The sequence below is a fragment of the Cervus elaphus genome, chromosome 1 (assembly GCF_910594005.1).
Source record: "Cervus elaphus chromosome 1, mCerEla1.1, whole genome shotgun sequence".
In the NCBI taxonomy this organism is placed as follows: domain Eukaryota; kingdom Metazoa; phylum Chordata; class Mammalia; order Artiodactyla; family Cervidae; genus Cervus; species Cervus elaphus.
The window spans coordinates 23,365,720-23,385,853 of record NC_057815.1 but is presented as its reverse complement, the minus strand read 5'-3'; the positions used below and the strand labels follow the sequence as shown (position 1 = coordinate 23,385,853).

General features: G+C 38.0%; 1 protein-coding gene across 1 annotated transcript in view; it reads left to right on the top strand.

Moving 5' to 3' along the window:
- The window catches only part of ARHGAP42 (Rho GTPase activating protein 42), a 314,057-nt gene that overhangs the window by 165,611 nt on the left and 128,312 nt on the right, over positions 1 to 20,134 (top strand). The window contains exon 4 of the mRNA XM_043896938.1: positions 11,483 to 11,554. Within this exon, the coding sequence (XP_043752873.1) occupies positions 11,483 to 11,554 (72 nt within the window). The remainder of the gene's footprint in view (positions 1 to 11,482; positions 11,555 to 20,134) is intronic.

Sequence of the window (20,134 nt, the reverse complement as noted above, 5' to 3'; positions counted from 1 at the left end):
TGTAGAACGCATTTTCCCAGCCCTTGTCCGGTGGTTCTGTTACGGAACTACTGTACGTGGGTACTGTAGAATGCATTTTCCCAGCCTTTGTCTGACGGTTCTGCTACTGAACTACTGTATGTGTGTAGCATAGAATGCATTTTCCCAGCCTTTGTCCGATGGTTCTGTTACGGAACTACTGTACGTGTGTACTATAGAATGCATTTTCCCAGCCTTTGTCCGATGGTTCTGTTATGGAACTACTGTACGTGTGTACTGTAGAATGCATTTTCCCAGCCCTTGTCTAATGGTTCTGTTACGGAACTACTGTACGTGGGTACTGTAGAATGCATTTTCCCAGCCTTTGTCTGACGGTTCTGCTACTGAACTACCGTACGTGTGTACTGTAGAATGCATTTTCCCAGTCTTTGTCCGATGGTTCTGCTACGAAACTACTGTATGTGTACTGTAGAATGCATTTTCCCAGCCTTTGTCCGATGGTTCTGTTACTGAACTACTGTATGTGTGTACTGCAGAATGCATTTTCCCAGCCTTTGTCCGATGGCTCTGACCTGCTTGCTTTCCTCCTCCATGCTTTCAGCCTGTGTTCCGTAGGTAACTCCCCTGCTCAAAGCCCTGTTCTGGTTTCCAGCTAAAATCTTACAGAGCCATGTGATTTTCCTTCTCAAGTTTTCAGTTCATCACAACAGTGTAGCCAGCCTTAAGGATGGAGGAACAGAAAGAATTTGGATGGTGGTGTGCATATCTTATTTCAGGGAGTTACTGCTCCTTCCATTTTAACCCACTATGGCAGTTTGTATGATAATAATCTTCCCTCTGTGGCATTTTGACTTGAAGCATAATATTGCTTTATTTTTTTGCAAAACTGATTTATAAGTGAAGACCTTTGTGTGAATGTAGTAGAAGTCATTGTAAATTAATGGTTGTTTTTTTTTGTGACTGAATTTTTTTCTAAAGATAATATTGATTAGCTTAGTTTCAGATTGCTACCTGTATCATTATAAATTGCTACCTATGTTATATAGCATATATCAAAAGTATATTTTATAAAATACTTTTCTTATTTTCAGAAATACTTAGTTTCCTATAGGCAGGTTGTCATCCACAGTAATATTATGAGGAACAGTGTTTGTTACAGTAATTCATGCAGGTACCAACTATGGCTACTGTAAATAACTTTACTAATTTAGCAGTAGTGTGTTGAATTTCCACTATGGCAAAAGCACTTTGCTAGGCAATGACTATTCAAGAATCAGTAAGACATTATCTCTACCTTTACAGGGCCGGAAGGTAGGTGTGTGAATAACCTGCAGCCATGAGTGCTGTCGTTCTTCCTGGCAAGAGATGTTTAGAGCCAACATCTTGTGATCAGCCTGCAGTGTCCAGGTTTAGCTTCAAAATCGATTAAATCAGCACTACAGAAACTTCCTGTCACTAGGGAAGCCAGGAAATACAAAATCCTTGTTTTGTGTAAAAGTAAGTTTAAGTGTAGGGAAGTACAACTGAGTTCAAACTTTTAGGTGCTGAGAAAGACATACTAAGTTGGTACTGTTTTAAGCCCACAGATACATGTTTCAAAGAGATGCTTTAATAACTAGATGAAAGGACTCTTGTATAGTTAGCGTTCTTTACCGTTGTTTATGGTTTAGTATTAGTGCCTTCCCAATACACGGTTAGCTCTGAAGCAGTGAGGTGTGGTTAAAAAGTAAACTGCCAGCTCTTGGGGAGCGCTGTGTGTGTGCGTGTGTATAAACCCTGGTGTGTAATGCTGGCCTATTTCCGAGGTGTAGAAATCTTTACCTCAGCTGAATTTGGCCCAAGTTGCTGAATGTAGGCTGGGAAGAGATGCCCCATAGTGACCCCGGGAGCCACGTGAGCCTTCCCAGCACCCCCGCCCAGCACAGCACTCACCCCCGCCCACCTTCCTGAGCTTGCTCAGTTGCTACTTGTTTTGGTTAGGTCAGTCTCAGCTTTGTTTAGATGAATCTCTGTCCAGAGAAAAACTCCTTCCTCCCTCTGTCCTCTGTCCTGGCCTTCTCTTCTCTTCCAACCCTCCTGTGATTGCAAAAGCTGCAATAAGAAATTTAAGGAATTGCATATACATTGGGATATCTTAAATCTTTCTTAAGGGTCTGACAGTCTGCCATTACATAAATATGGAGCAATTATGATTAAAATACATTAAGATCCAGCTACTAAAATATAACTGTCATAAATTAACTGACTTTGTTTAATGAATTTTCATTTCTTTTATAAATTTTTATAAACTTCTATTGGAATTTTCCTTGAATTCACAAACACGCCTTTAAAAAAAACACATGATTCTAATTTCTCTCTCAAAAGATGTTTTTCGTAGTGACTACTTAGAAGGGCAGAGGAAAATTAGCAAGAAGAAGTAGCATTAAAAGAGGAGGAGGTGATAGACATGGAGTTACATAAATTATCAATTTGTTGAGGCTCCTTCCCCCTGATCCCTTACTTGAAGCAACTTTGACTTCTCTAAACTCTGGGATAAAACCTGGAAAAAAAAAAATCTTCCTTGTGGCTATAATTGGTGCAGCTCGAGATATACAGGGTTACTGATTTTTAAAGTAGGGGAGAGGGGGAGAGGTATGTCTGCATCAGCAGGAGGACACTGATATACACGGGAAAACTGTGTTATAGGAAAATCTTTGGTCATCTCTTATAGGCTTGAGAAACATGAGGGCATCATAGAAATTTAATGCCAATGCCACTGGAGATACACAAATTGAGGGGATGATGGGGTTTCCTCAGAATGTCCAAAGGTAGAGGACTGCAGAAGTAACTCCACCAGTTTCTGTGCATAATGTTTTCACCTAGTGGGGAGTGCAGAGTAGTTATTTAATACCTTGTAACAACTGAGGTGGCAGTATTTCTTGCATTATTTGGAGACTGTGTTCTAAAAGGTAGGTTTAACCTCAACATTTTCCTTGTATGACCTTTGAGGTAATGTGGTCATATATTCTATAGGAGTGTTTTCCTAAGTGCATACTTTTTGGTCAAAATCAAAAGGAAAGTATTTGTTACAATGAACATATGTGCAAGATGTTTGGAGTAATTGTTTTAAGTAATTTTTAAGATGTCAGTTTTAATTGTATCCTTCATATATCTGTTATTTAAAGTTGAAATATAGTTTGACCTTTTCTGCTGTTTTTTTAAGCCTCCATTATGGGCTTCCCTGATAGCTCAGTTGGTAAAGAATCCGCCTGCAATGCAGGAGACAACAGTTTAATTCCTGGGTCAGGAAGATCCCCTGGAGAAGGGAAAGGCTAACCCACTCCAGTATTCTGGCCTGGAGAATCCCATGGAGGGTATAGTCCATGGAGTTGCAAAGAGTTAGACACGACTCAGTGACTTTCACATGATAGTTATAAATGTGGTAATTAGGATGGCAATAAGTAGACACAAGTTTGTGAGGAGGCATATGTTATGGTTAGACCTGTTGTTTACAGATGTTTTCTACAGTGCTTGAAAACTTTAAAAGTATCTTTGGTTTAATCTGCCGTTAGAGATTGCTGGATAAGAAAGAATAAAGCAAAAGTAGTTTAAGAGCAACAAAAAAAATCTAAGAAAAATAACTTACCTTTCTAGTCCAGATAAATCAATATTCAGAGAATTTCATTTGGTACAACCTAGAGTTGTGCACTATTAGATCACAGTGGATTGTATGAAATTTTGCAATTTACCCCTCTCTTCCACTTTCTCAGCTATGCTATGAAAATGGTCAGTTTCTTCTTGGATGAATGCTTTTCTGCTCCCTTGTCTTATGAGTATAGATGGTTTTTTATTAAAAAGTAGCTAACTTTACTTTGAGTTATATTCAGGACAGTCATAAGCTGTAGAAGCAGAGAGGTTGCCATTTAGCCTACTAGCCACCATGTTCCATTTACGAAGTCTTGGCATCCAATACCTGCTGGTAAGATTTCACTCTTTTATTAATATAGGAAACTCCAGTAGCAAATTCCTAAGTCATTTAAAAAATATATTATTGTTTTACAGTTAACCTCCTCAAACAGGATGAATTTAGTTAAGAAGCAAGTACAACTTTGTATTAATAGACTCTTATGATCATTATATATAAAATGTAAAAATTTTTGTAAACAGGCTATGAGATAAAGGCATATTTTCATCTTTACAGAAAGGAAACAGACATGGAGTGTTTGAATAATTTGACCAAAATTACACAGTTTTCATGGGATAATTCAAGAATTAAATACAAACCCATGTACTTCCCTAGAGAGTATACATCTACTTATCTTCTGAAATAAAAAATGGGATTACTATAGCATCATTCTCCAAAAACTTAAATTTCTTTTTCTAAATATATTCCTATAAGTATTATTACTGGTAGAAGTAAAGGTGAAACTAATATTAAATATAAGTGAGTTGGATCTAAATAGATGAAATCCAATGAAGTAGGATTCATCATAGAACACTGACTTTATAAGTAGAATCAAAACATCCAATATTGAAGTAATAAGTGACATTCAAGTAGAAGTTTAATGGATTATTGCGGTAGCCGGATAACCTTACATGTTTTCAAAAGATGAAGGCATGGTTTTTCAGAGTATGTTGCTATTCACATTAAAGGATAGAAAGTAAAATACATTGAGTTTTTACTTCATATTACTTATTATATGAAGGTCTTGTTCATATGTCTGTCCTCCACACTTTCTGTGAGATTGGGTTTTGAGTTCTAGTTTAGAAACTCTCAAGGCTTCCCAGGTGGTGCAGTGGTAAAGAACCTGTCTGCCAATGCAGGAGACGCAGGAGATGTGGGTTCGATCCCTAGGTCTGGAATATCCCCTGGAGAAGAAATGGTAACCTGCTCCAGTGTGCTTGCTCGGAAAATCCCATGGACAGAGGAGCCTGGTGGGCTACAGTCCGTGGGGTTGTAAAGCATGACTGAGCATGCATGCACGTGACAACTAGAAAAACTGTGGGTTTACTGACTTAGAGGAATGCCTCTTGTGAGGTTGTGGAGAGCTAACCTAACCAGTATCTAGGAGTGAAACTCAGGCTATCCCAAGACCACATGCCATAGCTTTATCCAAAAGGGGGGCGGGAATAGGACAGGGGGTTGGAACAGGCAGCGAAGAGACACTTGCTTGTAATCCCAAGGACTCTGCTCTGACTTCCCCAGTTATAAATACCAATGAGACCATGAGCCAGTCTTACCTCAGCCTGTTCATAGGTGTCTTCCATATTGATTGTGTTCAATCTACTCAGTATACATACCTTTGTGATATTTTCACTTTGTGGATTGATTATAATAGCCATCTCAACAGGAAATTGTTTTTGCAGTGAGCTAAACATCATCCATGTTTTATTTCTATAAATAGCTTGTTCTTTGTAGCCTTCTGAAACAGTTGCTTTGATAGCACTGCAGAAAATCATTAAATCTCTTCAAAAGTATTAGTTGTGCAGTCGCGTTCCATTCTTTGTGACTCCATGGACCATAGCCTGCCAGGCTCCTCTGTCCATGGAATTCTCTAGGTAAGAATACTGGAGTGGGTTGCCATTTCCTTCTCCAAGGGATCTTCCCAACCCAGGGACTGAACCCAGGTCTTCTGCATGGCAGGCAGATTCTTCATCATCTGAGCCACCAGGGAAGCCCCAATCTCTTCAAAACCTGGAGTCTTTCAGAGCTTTTAGAGGTAGAGAATTATCTTACATCTTTGTAGGATACTGTAATCATTGATTTGTGATGAGCTCTGACTGGTACCAACAACAGTCAAGTTTAACCAAGACCTCGAAGGGGAAGAGAAAGTAAAAGTGTAAGAAGAATTACTTTTCAGATTTGTTTTATTCCATCACTACTCACTTCCTTGGACAGACAAGTTATGGTAAGGGTCTCTGCAGTGGAAAACAAGCATTGAAAATTCCTATAGGATAGCTTTTGAAAATTCATGGTCTGTAGAAAATTATAATTCATGTGTACTTGGAGAGAAAAAAACCCAAACATGTTTGGATAATGATTCTTCTAACCACATAAAAACATTTTCTAACCATTACTTTTGAGCGATTTATGAGCACTCCCTTGTGGCTGTTTATTAGAATCACTTGAAATAGCAAAATAAAAAAAGCAACAGGAAGCTGAATTGCCTGGTTTTAATGTAATACACCCACAGTCAAAGTGTGTCTACCCAGGAAATGCAGTATTGTAAAGGCTTATTACCCAATATTAGATTTGCTTCTCTGATGCGGAAAATAAGTGAAATAGCTGTGATTATTTTTGAATTTAAAAATGGACCAGTACTTACAAAAATAAGTTTTTTAAAACCAAGGTGTAGATAATGGTTAAAAACTATAAAATAGTTAACCCTTAATTACTGAAATATGACCTTTTCAAAAATTTATCTTATCAATATCTAGGGAGAGCATTAAAATTGCATTTGTATTTTTCCTAAAGCCTCTTAGTAAGGTCATACAAAGTAACACATTCCAGAAATATTATGGAAGTTTGAATCTCCTGAACTCTGTGACTTGGTTCCATGCCCTACCCCCCACCCCATCCTCTAGTATTACCTTTTGTAAGGAGTTTTATCAAACCCCCTGCATAAATTTGAGGAGAAAGAGTTCCATGTGAGCCAGAATTGCATTTCTCTAGCAATTTAAAAAGCAATTGCATTGCTTTTTAAATCTTGAGAGTGTCACCAGTGTTGTAGCCCAGATTCAGATTTTTAATTATGGTTTCTTAGCATTCTGTATGTTATTTTCTATTCAGTTGTAACAGTAGCCCTTTTAAGCCTACCTAAATTTTAAATACCTTCTTTACTTCACACTTGGATTACGTCAGAATTGGAGAATTTCATCTGTGTGATTGACCAGTGTGTTGGGATAAAAGGCATTCGTCCCGTGAAGAGTGTTCAAAGCCGAGAGTCAGGAGCAGACAGTTGGGTTGTAAATCCACTTTTCACCCTTTGAGTGTTGGTGTTTCCATTTTGATCTCTTGAATTTGGATCCACATATTGTGAACAGCAGCCCATTGACTGCATACAAGAAAAGCATCATATGTCAGATGTAAAGCCACACATATGTCATTATGGTTTATGGGAAAATGTAGGTTCCTGTTATCTACCACTGCAAATGGGTACTCTGAAAATGTTTCTGTTAAATTTATTTGGATTTCAATTTCTCCCTTTTGAATAACTACCTTTTAAATCATCTTGGAAATTCTCAGACCACTGAGGATGACTCTGAACTCAATAGTTGACATTGTAAATTCTGTGATGAAACAAACATTTATTGAAAGCCTGCCATATGCCGAATCTATGCTTGTGATTTTTTAAAATATGTGTATTTTTCCTTTGATTTTTATGAAATTCTTAAGAGATACCGAGATGAAGGCATTGAGTCTTAGCAGTTTAGGTGCTGAGATTCGAAATGGAACAGGGTCTAACTTCAGCATTCACATTCTTAATATATTCCAGATGATTGTTATATTTTGAACTTCATTACTCATATGAAATCAACTTTAATCTAGATATTGTGAAGGGCTTAGCATAGTACTTGGCACGCATTAAACACTCAACAAATCATATCTCTTGTTATCTCTATCACTCTGTTGGATGTTTTTCTTCCCCTTCTTTTTTTTTTTTTTTTTTTTTTGCTGTTTAGTACCTCTGGAACTTATGTTTTTATTCCTCCAGTTTCACATTAATAGAATGAAAGCAGGGGGAAGAAAGAAAAAAAATCGAGCAAGTCCAAAAACAAAAGAAAGAGATGAAGAAATATGGAAGAACTAGAGATAGGAAGTAATACTTGCCCCACTGAGTGGTTGTTAATTATCACATTTGGCTCAAGTTTATATTCTCACGTTTTGTTTTATTCCCAGGCCATATTTACGTAACAGCCAGAGAATAGTTGTGGCAGAGATTTAAACTACTGGATATGAATGTGAGTGCTAGCGTCTTAGTACATGGATCCGCCATCCACTCTCTTTTCTTGTTTTTCCTAATAAAAAAACATTTCATTAGTATTGACTAGTTCCATGTTTTGAAGTGGGATACTCTGCTACGATATTTCTGTGAATCTTTCATGGCATCAAAAGTAATAGGTGCAAAGTGAAATTCATTGTCATTATTCTTTCTCTACCAGATCCACTCCCTACCTCGTTTACCCCAGTTCTTACAGTTATGCTGGAGTTCCAGCGCCTGAAGCGGAAAGTTAGTGTCGCCTTTGATTCCTCCGCCTCTGCAGTTCCTGCTCCCCGTCTGTCAACGCCGCAAGCCTCTGACCTGGTCGTCTCTTCAAACCTGCCTTCTTCTCCCAGCCATTCAACTGGCATGTCTTGTCCTTATCTTTTCATTCTCAAAGTATCCTGCATATTACTTCCTAGAACAAGGTTTTACATTAATCCTCTTTTTAGGAACCAGCAGTGATTTCCATGTTCGGGTTACTTTGCTTAGATTATGGGTATCCTTTCCTTATTGCAGTTAAATTTTCTAATAGTAATTACACACTTTTCTCCAGTTAGATGATTTTATTAGCTAATAACACATGGAAGCTGCTGTGTGCCAAAACTTTTCAACATACTTTATATTCACTGTGCCATTTCCATTTTTAAAAAGGTAACTGAAGGCCTGTAACTTGGTTGGTGCACTCACAATTGGGGTGGACTGTTAATGAACCTGTAGTAAATGCTTCTATTTTTCCCTGCGCTGCACCCTCTGCCCCCTTCCCACATGCCATTTGCGAAATTCTATCTCTTTCTTGCCTTTTTTATGGTGATGCCTGTTCCTAGGGTATTTTTTCTCTTTGGTGTATCCAGTTCATATCCACTTCCTGTTCACCTCCACTATTCAAATACTACCTTGACTTATTTAGTTCTCATGGATCTTTTCTGTTGTCAAAATTCTGATGTATTTGTGATAAATTCTGCATAGTTAATCGTGTAACTATTCTCAACGTACTGTGATCAGTTTTGTCTCAAATATTCCGAAAATTTTAGCAGGACTTTATGACATTAAATACTTGTTGAATGAATATTTTTTTTCCCCTTTTCACAAGTAGGCATCAGCTTTCTAGAAGATATATAACCCGTGCCTTAATTTTTTCCCTTCCCACATAGCTCAGTAGTGTGCTTGGCACATATGTAAGCACCTGGTGATTGAATGTGGGAATGTCTAGGCCATCTGTCTTTTGTGACTTTCATAGGAAAATACCTTCTCAGAATGTGCACATAGAGGTACTTCAACCAAAAGGGTCGTGTAGAAGATTCGGGTATAGAAGTGTATCAGGTATATCATTACGATGGACATATGTTATATATGTTTATTTGGAGATATTAAAAACTAAATTTTGAGTACTTTCTGGATGTAAGGCACAGAACTAAGTGTTTTACATTCATTATCTTCATCCTTAAAATCAAGTTGTTAGGTGTTACAGCTGGTGATCAGAATGTTTAAATAGCAGTTCATAAGCTATGGAATTGGGTTGAAAGTCGGCCATCCTTGATTTTAAATACATGTACTTAAGTGTTGTGCTGTATATCTTCTTATTCAACCTCATTGTTGCGTTTTCACCACTTAAGAAATATCTCTTTGTTTAAGACCATTACCTTTAAATATATGAGGTCATGCTGGTTTCCAGCATAAGGCAGACATTCAGTAACTGTTGGCCTTTATTGTTGCTGTTTTTCCAAATTACACTCAAGTGTCCATGGCACTGTCTTTCCTTGTGTGAACTTTAAAGGCAGAATCCGTTATTTATTATCTCTGTAAGATCTGGAGAAATACATATGTGTGTGTTTCAATGTATTTGGAGTTTCACCAGGACAAAGAGGATTTAGAGAGTGAGAATTAAAAGTGAGCTACTTTGCTACTGTTTACAGTCATCTCTCTGTAGTAAAATGCCTGCTCAGTGTATCTGGATGAATGCCTGTCCAAGCTCACAGATAGGAGGTAGGTGATGGGTGTCAGAGGTATCTGTGGTGGCTCTCAATATCTTGGGAAGGATTTTGAGTATTGATCTACTTTGTATGTTTCCACAATGGAGGATTAGGTACTTTTTTCAAAAGGTTGTCTCAGCTTCCTACAAGTTGGAAAATGACAGAATCATGGGAAGCATTATTTAGTTTTTATTTTTGTGAATACGGTCTTTGTGTGTTAGATTATGGAATTTAAGAAATAAAGCTTGACTAGAAGATAACCAGTTTAGTAAAAATGCTGCTGCTGCTGCTAAGTCGCTTCAGTTGTTTCTGACTCTGTGTGACCCTGTAGATAGCAGCCCACCAGGCTCCCCCGTCCCTGGGATTCTCCAGGCAAGAACACTGGAGTGGGTTGCCATTGCCTTCTCCTTAGTGAAAATAATTGAAAGTAAAACCCATTTATTGAAATTTTTAAATTGTGATATAATGTCAACTTATTTTAAATTGTAAGAAGGATATAAGGAGCTCCTATATATGTTTTAACCTATTTTAAAATAGTGACTTATTTGAAAAATAGATTTTTCTCTTCATCTTAGCATTTGCTAACTATCTAATAGGTCATAGTATTATCACAGTGGTAGAATGAATGATAATTTTGTTAACTGGGCCTACCTTCCCCCTCCCCCCCCTCAACTTTATTGGTATATAATTCTCATTATGGAAGTTTCAATTGTACAATATGTTGGTTTGATGCATTTATGTATTGCAAAATGATTAATATCATGACATTAGCTAATATCTCCATCTTGTCACATTATTATTTCTTTTTGTCATGAAAACATTTAAGATCCTGTATTTAATGTTAATGCTTTTTAAAGTGGTTTTTTAAAAAATCAAGATTTCCTTCCAGCATGTTGCTTCCCTTAGAAATATGTCTTCTGTATCCAGTCACTGCCCCTGACCCAGCTTGAAACCCCTCACAGTATTCGTACAGATCAATTTAAAGATTTATCTGTTTGAAAGTTTAAGTGAAACCAGTTTGGAGTTTTGGGCTAAAACATTGTTCATTGAAATAAAATCAGTTACTGTTTTAGTGTGGATGGAAATATTATGAGAACATGCAGGCAATGCCCAAGTGTAAGGAATCTAATTAAATAGGGAAAAAATAAGCCTGATTTTATCTTGCAGCTGTACAATTACAATATTCTAGTGGCAAGATGGAAAGCTTTTATATGGCTCAATTTTCAAATGGTGCTTGAACTGACTACATTAAACCAATATAATTAAAGGTATCTTAAAATTTAATGTCTGATGTGTAGTTAAATTTTAGAATATGAAGTTTAAATATTTAAGATCTCGCCATGTGTACTTGTTTTCACATTATTCACAAGTGAAATAATTTGTGAAAATTTAATTATAAAGTAGAAAAAGACTATATGACATGTGTGAGGTATTTTTTATTTCATTTATAGAAGCAAAAGGGAACAAAAAACCATTTATTTAAGTAAGTGGAATAAGGGACATATCTTTCTTTCAACATTGTTTGCATAAATTATACAGAATTTAATGTATTTGTATTTTTAATTTCAGATTCAAAATGCTAATGATGTATTAATTGCACCACTTGAGAAATTTCGCAAAGAACAAATAGGTGCAGCAAAAGTAAGTATTACATTTTATTATTTGTCATATATTCTCTTGATAATTAAAGATAATAGATGTAATTTCAGATGTTAACATTTTTGAAATTAGAGTGACCTTTTAAAAATTCTCTACGTCATTTAAAATTTTTGCACAGAGCCTATTACAAAGACTGGAATTCTTTTAAACAGAAGAAAGATATTATTCTCCTACTGAATACAGAAAAAGTCAGTATAAGTGAGTTTCTTCCATCCCAACAATGGTAGGACATTAGTAGTTTTAAAGAGGATAAAATCATTGCAAAAATATGGTAAGTATCCCTAACACCTATATAAAATAAAAATTAGGTATGTATGTTGAAAATTGAGGCAGTAATTATAAAATTGCTTTTATTTTTTTGTGTTTTTTCTTCTTCATAAAAATATGTGTTTGTGGATAACTTTAGACATCTTTGTCATGCCTCTGAATTAATGTTTAATTCCTTATGGATCAATTAAAATTTCTATGAGCCTAATAATTTCTGAAATTTACTGGCAACTTCTTTCCTAGTTCCATGTTTAACTACATTTTCAACGTCATGTAAGGACTTAAAATTTGAGTTTCTAAAACAGAATTCATCATCTGTCACACTCCCCCCATCCTTTCTCTGTTTTGGTTTTCCAATCAATGACAAACCCTTTTCTCCTTTGAGCAGTGTTTTCATTCTCCTGCAGAAATATTTCTCCTTCTATCCTTCTCCCTTCTGTCTGAAATTTTCCCCTCCTTGGAATATTTCCTACTTGTTGAAGTCTTGCTAGCTCTCCATGGCTTGTTTCATATCTCTGCACCAGAAAGAAGCCTTCCTTTACATGGGTCTTTCCTTATACGTCTGTTCCCTTCCAGAATTGATTTTTTTCTTAGAGGATCAGGTAATCTCTATGTTTATTTCCTGTGAAAAGCTATCACAGTCTGCCTTGAATTAGAGTTTTATGTGCACTTAGCCACCAATTATGAACCGTTATCGAGTCAAGAATGAAACCAGAACCATTGTGTGTTCATTAATTCAGCAAACGTCTGTCAGTATCTCTGTGGCCCACTTAGGGCGTTTGATGAGATTAATGGGTGCAACTGTAAGCAGGACAGAGGAGCTCCCCGTTCTGGTGTCAGTTGTTATCTTCTGTGTGTTTACAAATGCTCTGAGGGTTGTGAAGCAGAAGTACATGGTGCTTTGTGAGAACATGATTAATGGAACTGACCTTGTCCAGAGAACCACACAATGCCTTCTGGAGGAAGTATTGGTTAAACTGAGAGCTGAGTGATAGGAAAGAAACAGCTGGGAATGGGGATACAGGCAGGGGAAGGGAGGGCCCTTTTTCACATTCCCGAAGAGGGAACAGGGTGGATGTGAATGAAGGCCTTGAAGAAGGAGAGAGCCTGGCATTTTAGAGTAAAACGTTGTAATGCGTTTGGAACATAGAGGACCGTGGGGATGGAGGACATGTGCACACCTTTATTAGTGGTTCACAGTGTTTACTCCTTATTCTGTTTTACTTATCCACTGATCATGTAAAGAAATGTAGGTAGAGGAGCGATTATACTTGCACTTTAAAATATCACTCTAGTTGGACTGGAGGAGGGGGGACTGTTTGAGCAAAACCAGTTTGGGAGTTAATTGTTAGTAGAAGGGGATGGCGCCATGGAGACAACAGAGTATATTTTAGACATAAAATGAAAAGAGTAGGAGATGGTTACAGACTGAAAAGGGAGCAACAGGACTTTTCAGGGATAACTCCCAGGGTTCTGTGTTTTTTCCAGCAGCTTACTGGCTTAGGCAGCATTTACATTTGAATGGCAGAAATGGTGAGTTTGCCCTTGAGTCAGTGACTGAACTCAGGGTTTCACCACGCCATCCAAGTGGACAGTGACTTAGCAGGTGTGCGTTCAGATCTGAATTAGGAATGTGTTTGGGATTTGTCCTCCAGATGGTAATTAAAATCATGGGAGTAGGTTAGAACCCTTAGGGAAAGAAGAGAGTGAGAAGAGCACCTAAATTCTTGATGATCTGAGAACTCTCAACATTTGATGTTTGGGAAGAAACAAAGACAGATAGGGAGCTGAGAAGGAAGAAGATAGGAGGAAGAAAATATGAGAATGTGGTGGCTTAGAGCAAGCAAGAGTCTTTTCAAGAGTAAAATAGCTGATCTTCCTTGAGGTCCAGACTGCAGGGGTTTTCACTGAGTTATTAAATCTGTGACCTGATTAAATCCTCACAAGCAACCTGGGAGGGGAATACAGGTGTTAGTTACGTCTGCTTTACAGTGAGGCAAACGGTGAGGTCTCCTGCATGCACCAGACCCCAGAGCTGGGAAGTCAGACTCTGTGTATGAAATCAAGCCATTTTCCTTCAAGGTCTTGGTTTACAATATTTCACTTCATCAGTGGGTTTCCCTGGTGGCTCAGATGGCAAAGTGTCTTCCTGCAATGCGGGAGACCTGGGTTTGATCCCTGGGTTGGGAAGATCCCCTGGATAAGGAAATGGCAACCCACTCCAGTATTTTTGCCTGGAAAATTCCATGGATGGAGGAGCCTGGTGGGCTACAGTCCATGCGGTCACAAAGAGTCAGACATGACTGAGCGACTTCACTTTCATTTCATCAGTGATGTTTTTATAATATTAAAAAGTTTTGTGAAGAATTCTTTTTCTAGCACAGAATATTCCACATTTGGAGCGCATATAAAATAGTAAATTTCACATTTGTATAAATTCTTATTTGTTTACGTTTGCTACAGGGGTAGTAGCATGAGCAAATACACTCATTTTATTTTGATTTTTAAGTGTCTCAGTTGCTGAACAGATCAGCTGGGAGCACACAATAGCATTCTACAATCTTGCCTACTCATTGGGAGGTTAACCTTACGATTGAATAAATTCAGATGAAATCTTGAGCAAAAATGTGATTGCAGTGGGCCTCCTGGTGGTGTTGATTCTGTGTATTTTATTTGCCTGATAGCTCTTAGTACTATATTGTTTCTCAGCTTCTAAGTAATCCTTGTTTAGTAAAGTGAATAGAAAGCAGGAATTCTCTTCTGCGATATTTGTTTAGGTCATTGTCTTTTTTTCTGGTATTACAGAAGCATCTTGGTAGGAATAAAAATCTTGAAGATGTTGATTTCTTTCTATTGCTTTACTTCCTGTTCTACTTAGTTATTTTCTTACTTGGTAAATAAAGTGAATTCTACAAATGACACTCAGCCGATTCTCACAGTCTTTGCAGTGGAGGTTTTGCACAAGTGAGTGCAGGCCTGTGAGGGAGCTAGAGGAGAGTTCCGTTATAGCAGGACACACTCAGCTTGGTGCTGGTGGAAGACACTGCGTCCACGTGGCCCTTCCTCACAGGCAGATGGTCCTGTTCAGATGAAGTGGATAGAGTCCGTGGACCACAAACATTCCCTTCGTGAAGTGTGTTTTTATGGAGCTTTGAGACACCTGATCCTTTGCTGTGGAAAGTGAGGCCCTGAGTGACTTACAGTTGTGGGGAAAAAACAAACCACTGCATCTGTGAGAGACATTAGAAGGGATTAATGATGAGAGTGTTAACTGAAGCACAGGGGAGATGGGGCCTGCTTTGTGAGCAGCTAAAGATTAGAATTATCTGTAAATGCTTGCCAAGTGTGTATTTATTTTAAAGGTTCTTATTCTGAGGGTGTACGCAGAATGGAACTGTACTGCAGGGCTGACCTATTACACATGTCGAAGTATAGAGGTGAATGTTTGGTTTCTTTAATGTGCCTCCTGATATACTGCTGATTTAAATTCTAGAAATGAGTGGAGAGTAGGTATTCAGAATGATTAATGCCAGCTAGAATTCACACGATTTGAATGTACCTAGGGCAGCATTATTGTAGAACATGATGAGATATAACTTTTTTTTCACATTTTTTGTATACATTGACGGATATATTTCATTGCATTGGAAGTGTTCTCCTTGCCCCTGGAGAGAATGAATTGTAAGTCATATCTGCACACATGTTCCTGCATAAACTGACTCCAGAATATTGGTAGAACTTCATACCTGAGTTTCTAATCAAAGACACATGTACTAGAGAGAAATCTCTGTCTGACTCCTTTTCCACATATAAACAGACTGAGCAGTTAGTTGGGGGCAGAGTAAGGATCAAAACTCAGTTCCTCGGACCATCAATCTTTTGATTCCTCTGTGCTGCTCTTTAGAATACTGTTTTGTGAATTTTTCTTTTTTGTCTACCATTAGCAAATAAATGTTTCAGTGTGAAACATTTTAATGATAAACATGTTGCAAATAAGCCCAAACATAACTGCTTTGAAGCAAGCCTAACTAATGTATCTTCCTTGATTTAAAAATTCCCCAGCATACAGTAGGCAGTTAACATGGGCTGGTTTTATTAGATAAGAGAGACATGAGAAATACTACCCGTTAAAGTTAAAAGGTACATTTTCAGTTTATGGGGAATGTTTTTAAAACTGGTTTTCATTTTCACTTAGACTTTACTGGAAATCATGTGAACATTCTTCTATGGTTTTAAAACAAAAATAAATGATATAATGTTAGTCATGGAAAAATAGAACTTGATTTTCTTTACATTAATTTCATATTGAAAACTGTAGTAGAACTGGATAATACTTGTCCCTTTGTTTTGTCCATAGAGGAATTTGGTTCTGCCTCTGGACATTTGTTAATTACACGACAAGGCATGTTAATAATAATTTTAGCATATGGTGCCTAAAGTATATCTGTGGATAACTGTCACAATTAATTCCTATACAACTTTAAGATTTCCTTCATGTGAAAAATGATTGCATCCTAATTTGATGTCTCAAATATGCAAGTGGTTTAGGGAATCTAGAAGAATTACAGATGCTTTCAAATTTAAAAGAATTTGTCACTAAACTGAGTTATTCATCCAATTTAAAGCATAATAAATACTTGAACTCATGTTGAGAACAATCCAAAAGCAAATCCCCTAGTGGTCCAGTGGTTATGACTCTGCTTTCCTACTGCAGGGGGCACTGGACTTCCATGGAATTCTCTTTTGGATTGTTCTCATTATGAATCCAGGCATTAAATTAGATGAATAACTCAGCTAGGTGATGAACTTATGGTTACCAAAGGGGAAAGCCGGAGGGGCGGTGGGCCGATTGGGAGATTGGGATTGACACATACACATTACTTCTCTAATGGCGCAGATGGTAAAGAATCCACTTGCAATGCAGGAGACTTGGTTTCGATCCTTGGGTTGGGAAGATCCCCTGGCGGAGGGCATGGCAACCCACTCCAGTATATTGCCTGGAGAATTCCATGGACAGAGGAGCCTGGCGGACTGCAGTCCATTGGGGTCGCAAAGAGTCTGACATGACTGTGTGACTAAGCACAGTACATGTGTAGAACAGGGAACTAATAAGAACCTACTGTATGGTATAGGAAACTATTCAATACTCTGCAATGACCTATGTGGGAAAAGAAGCCTAAAAAGAATGGGTATATAGTGAATCACTTTTCTGTACAACAGAAACTAACACAAATTGTAAACCAACTATGCTCCAATAAAGATTGGAGCGTTCCAAAAACTAAGATCATGGCATCTGGTCCCATCACTTCATGGCAAATAGATGGGGAAACAATGGAAATAGTGAGAGACTTTATTATCTTGGTCTCCAAAATCACTGTGGATGGTGACTGCAGCCATGAAATTAAACGCCATGAAATTAAGATGCTTACTCCTTGGAAGAAAAGCTATGACCAACCTAGACAGCATATTAAAAAGCAGAGACATTACTTTGCCAACATACGTACATCTAGTCAAATCTATGGTTTTTCCTGTAGTCGTGTATAGATGTGAGACTTGGACCATAAAGATGGCTGAATACTGAAGAATTGATGCTTTTAAACTGTGGTGTTGGAGAAGACTTGAGAGTCCCTTGGATTGCAAGATCAAACCAATCAATCTTAAAGGAAATCAGTCCTGAATATTCATTGGAAGGACTGATGCTGAAGCTGAAGCTCCAGTACTTTGACCACCTGATGCAAGGAGCCAACTCATTAGAAAAGACCCTGATGCTGGGAAAGATTGAAGACAGGAAGAAAAGGGGATGACAGAGGAGGAGATGGTTGCATGACATCACTGACTGAATGGACATGAGTTTGAGCAAGCTCCAGGAGATGGTGAAGGACAGGGAAACATGAAGTGCTGCAGTCCATGGGGTCACAAAAAGTCAGACACTTCTGAAGTAACTGAGCTTGTGCTCAATGGACTTAGATCACCTTCCTTTCCTCCTGTTTTGAACAGATCCTAGAGAGAATGGTCAGGATTTTCATGTTTGCTGCTGGCCACTGAGCTGAGTCTCTCTCTTAGACAGATACTCTCTGGCAGTGACTGTATTTGGGACTGAGTTTCTGGGCAAACTAGGAACCATTTGATAGTTGATTTGAAATTACTTGCAATTCCCTTTACTGTACCTTCTATCAGTAGATTCTATTATGTTATACAGAGTTACAGAATTACAGATTTTGTTATTTGGTCATGTCTGTAAGCAATAATAGTTACTCTTTGTCATAGTTAACCAAGTACTGCCTGCCCTGAGCATGTTACATGTAGCGGTGGTGGTAGTGCTGGTGCTTTCGTTGTTAAGTTGGGCCCGACTCTTGTGACCCAGTGGACTGTAGCCTGCCAGGCTTCTCTGTCCATGGCGTTTCCTGGGCAAGAATACTGGACTGGGTTGCCATTTAATTCTCTAGCGGATCTTCCCCAACTGGGGATCAAACGCACGTCCCCTGCATTACAGGCAGTCTTCTGCATTGCTGGCAGATTGTTTACCGCTGAGCCACCAGGTGAAATTCAATTTAATCCTCACAACCAACAGATAAGAAAACTGCTAAAACTCATAGATAAAGAAAATGAGGTGCTGAGAGGTTAAGCAAATGGGCACAGGCGTACGTAAAAGGCGTAGAGTTAGATTTTAGCCAGAGATGAGATCAAGCCTGCAGAGTACTTCAGTAGCACCACCACATGTGTGATGCTCAAGAGATACAAATTCCTTTTCTCTATACTGGGAAAAGGAAACATTGTCTGGTTAGCCTATTTAGAGGGCAAGATTACTATCTTTTTAATTGTTTAATAGCCAGTTCTGTAGAATCATACATATTTGAGATCAAACCCTGGCATTTAATACTTAAAGGAAATGTGAACTTGGATAATTACTTTCTAAAGCCTTGGTTTCAGCCTCAGAAAAATAGTACAATGTTAATTGTTCATATTTTATAATTAGTAGTAATACTTTCTGTTGGCATTAATCAAAGTATCACAGTAAGAATACTGTTCATGTAGGTTAATTTGTCTTACTTTGTTTTATGGACAGAGACAGATGCAGGTTCATTGCTAAATATTCACATAGAGTGATTCACAGGGCTGCCCAGCAAGAGGCTCTGAGATGTACATTACTTGTAATTAATAGCACTCTACAACCTCTGAAGCACTGTTGCTTATCACTGATAACAGTCTTACAGAGCCGGAACTATCATCATTCTTCGGATGACTGAGACGCAGAAGGATCGAGTGGTGTTGCCAGTAACCCCAAGGTGCAGGTGTGCTCTGCCTGGGGCTCAGATCCCGGGCTTCTGTTCCCTGACTCGGGGGTTTGACACCTGCCTCCATCATGGGAATGTAAACCTCTTTTTCTTTTTTTTAAATATATAATTTATTGTGTATTTTCACCATCCTTTACAGCGTTTTGTAAGGTGACTATCAGCCCTGATTGACCCCATTGCCACCACTAGGGAAACAAACCAGACCACATTCCTTGGAGACAATGAATCAGTAGTCATTTTTGTACAGGTGGTACTATTCGTTGTCTGTGTACCTTGAAAATTCTAATTGTATCGTGTTTTTATGTATATTTCAGAATCTGGCAGTCATTAGGAAAGCTGAGCTTCACATAGAATTCTGGAATTCTTCACATAGAATTCACATAGAATTCTGGGTAGGAATGTAACCCAAAAACCGTTTTCTGTTGAACAAGTCAAATTTACATATATTACATCTTTATGTATTAGGAGCTTCCCAGGCGGCGCTAGAGGTAAAGAGTCCTCCTGCCAATGCAGTAGACCCAAGACACATGGGTTTGATCCTTGGGCTGGGAAGATCCCCTGGAGAAGGACATGGCAACCCACTCCAGTATTCTTACCTGGAAAATTCCTTGGACAGAGGAGCCTGGTGGGCTGCAGTCCATGGAGTCACAAAGAGTTGGGCACAACTGAGCCACACACATACTGGAACATTATGTATTGAATGTCTCTGTGTGTTTACATACATATATAGATTATGGTGAACTTCACTAAGTGGCTCCTGTTTGCTCAGATAAGAGGATATGCTCTTGTAATTTAATGATAATAAATTGTAGTTGAGATTATCACCATTTTCCCTCCTAATTATTCTTATGTTGATGCCTGAAGACTGATACTTAAGAAATATTTTAAGATTCCCTACAATATATATTTTTACAAAAGATCCTTATGCTAAATTTTTAGGTCAAATGTATAATTTTTAAAAATTTTCACACAGTTCACATATACCATACATAAATAAGAA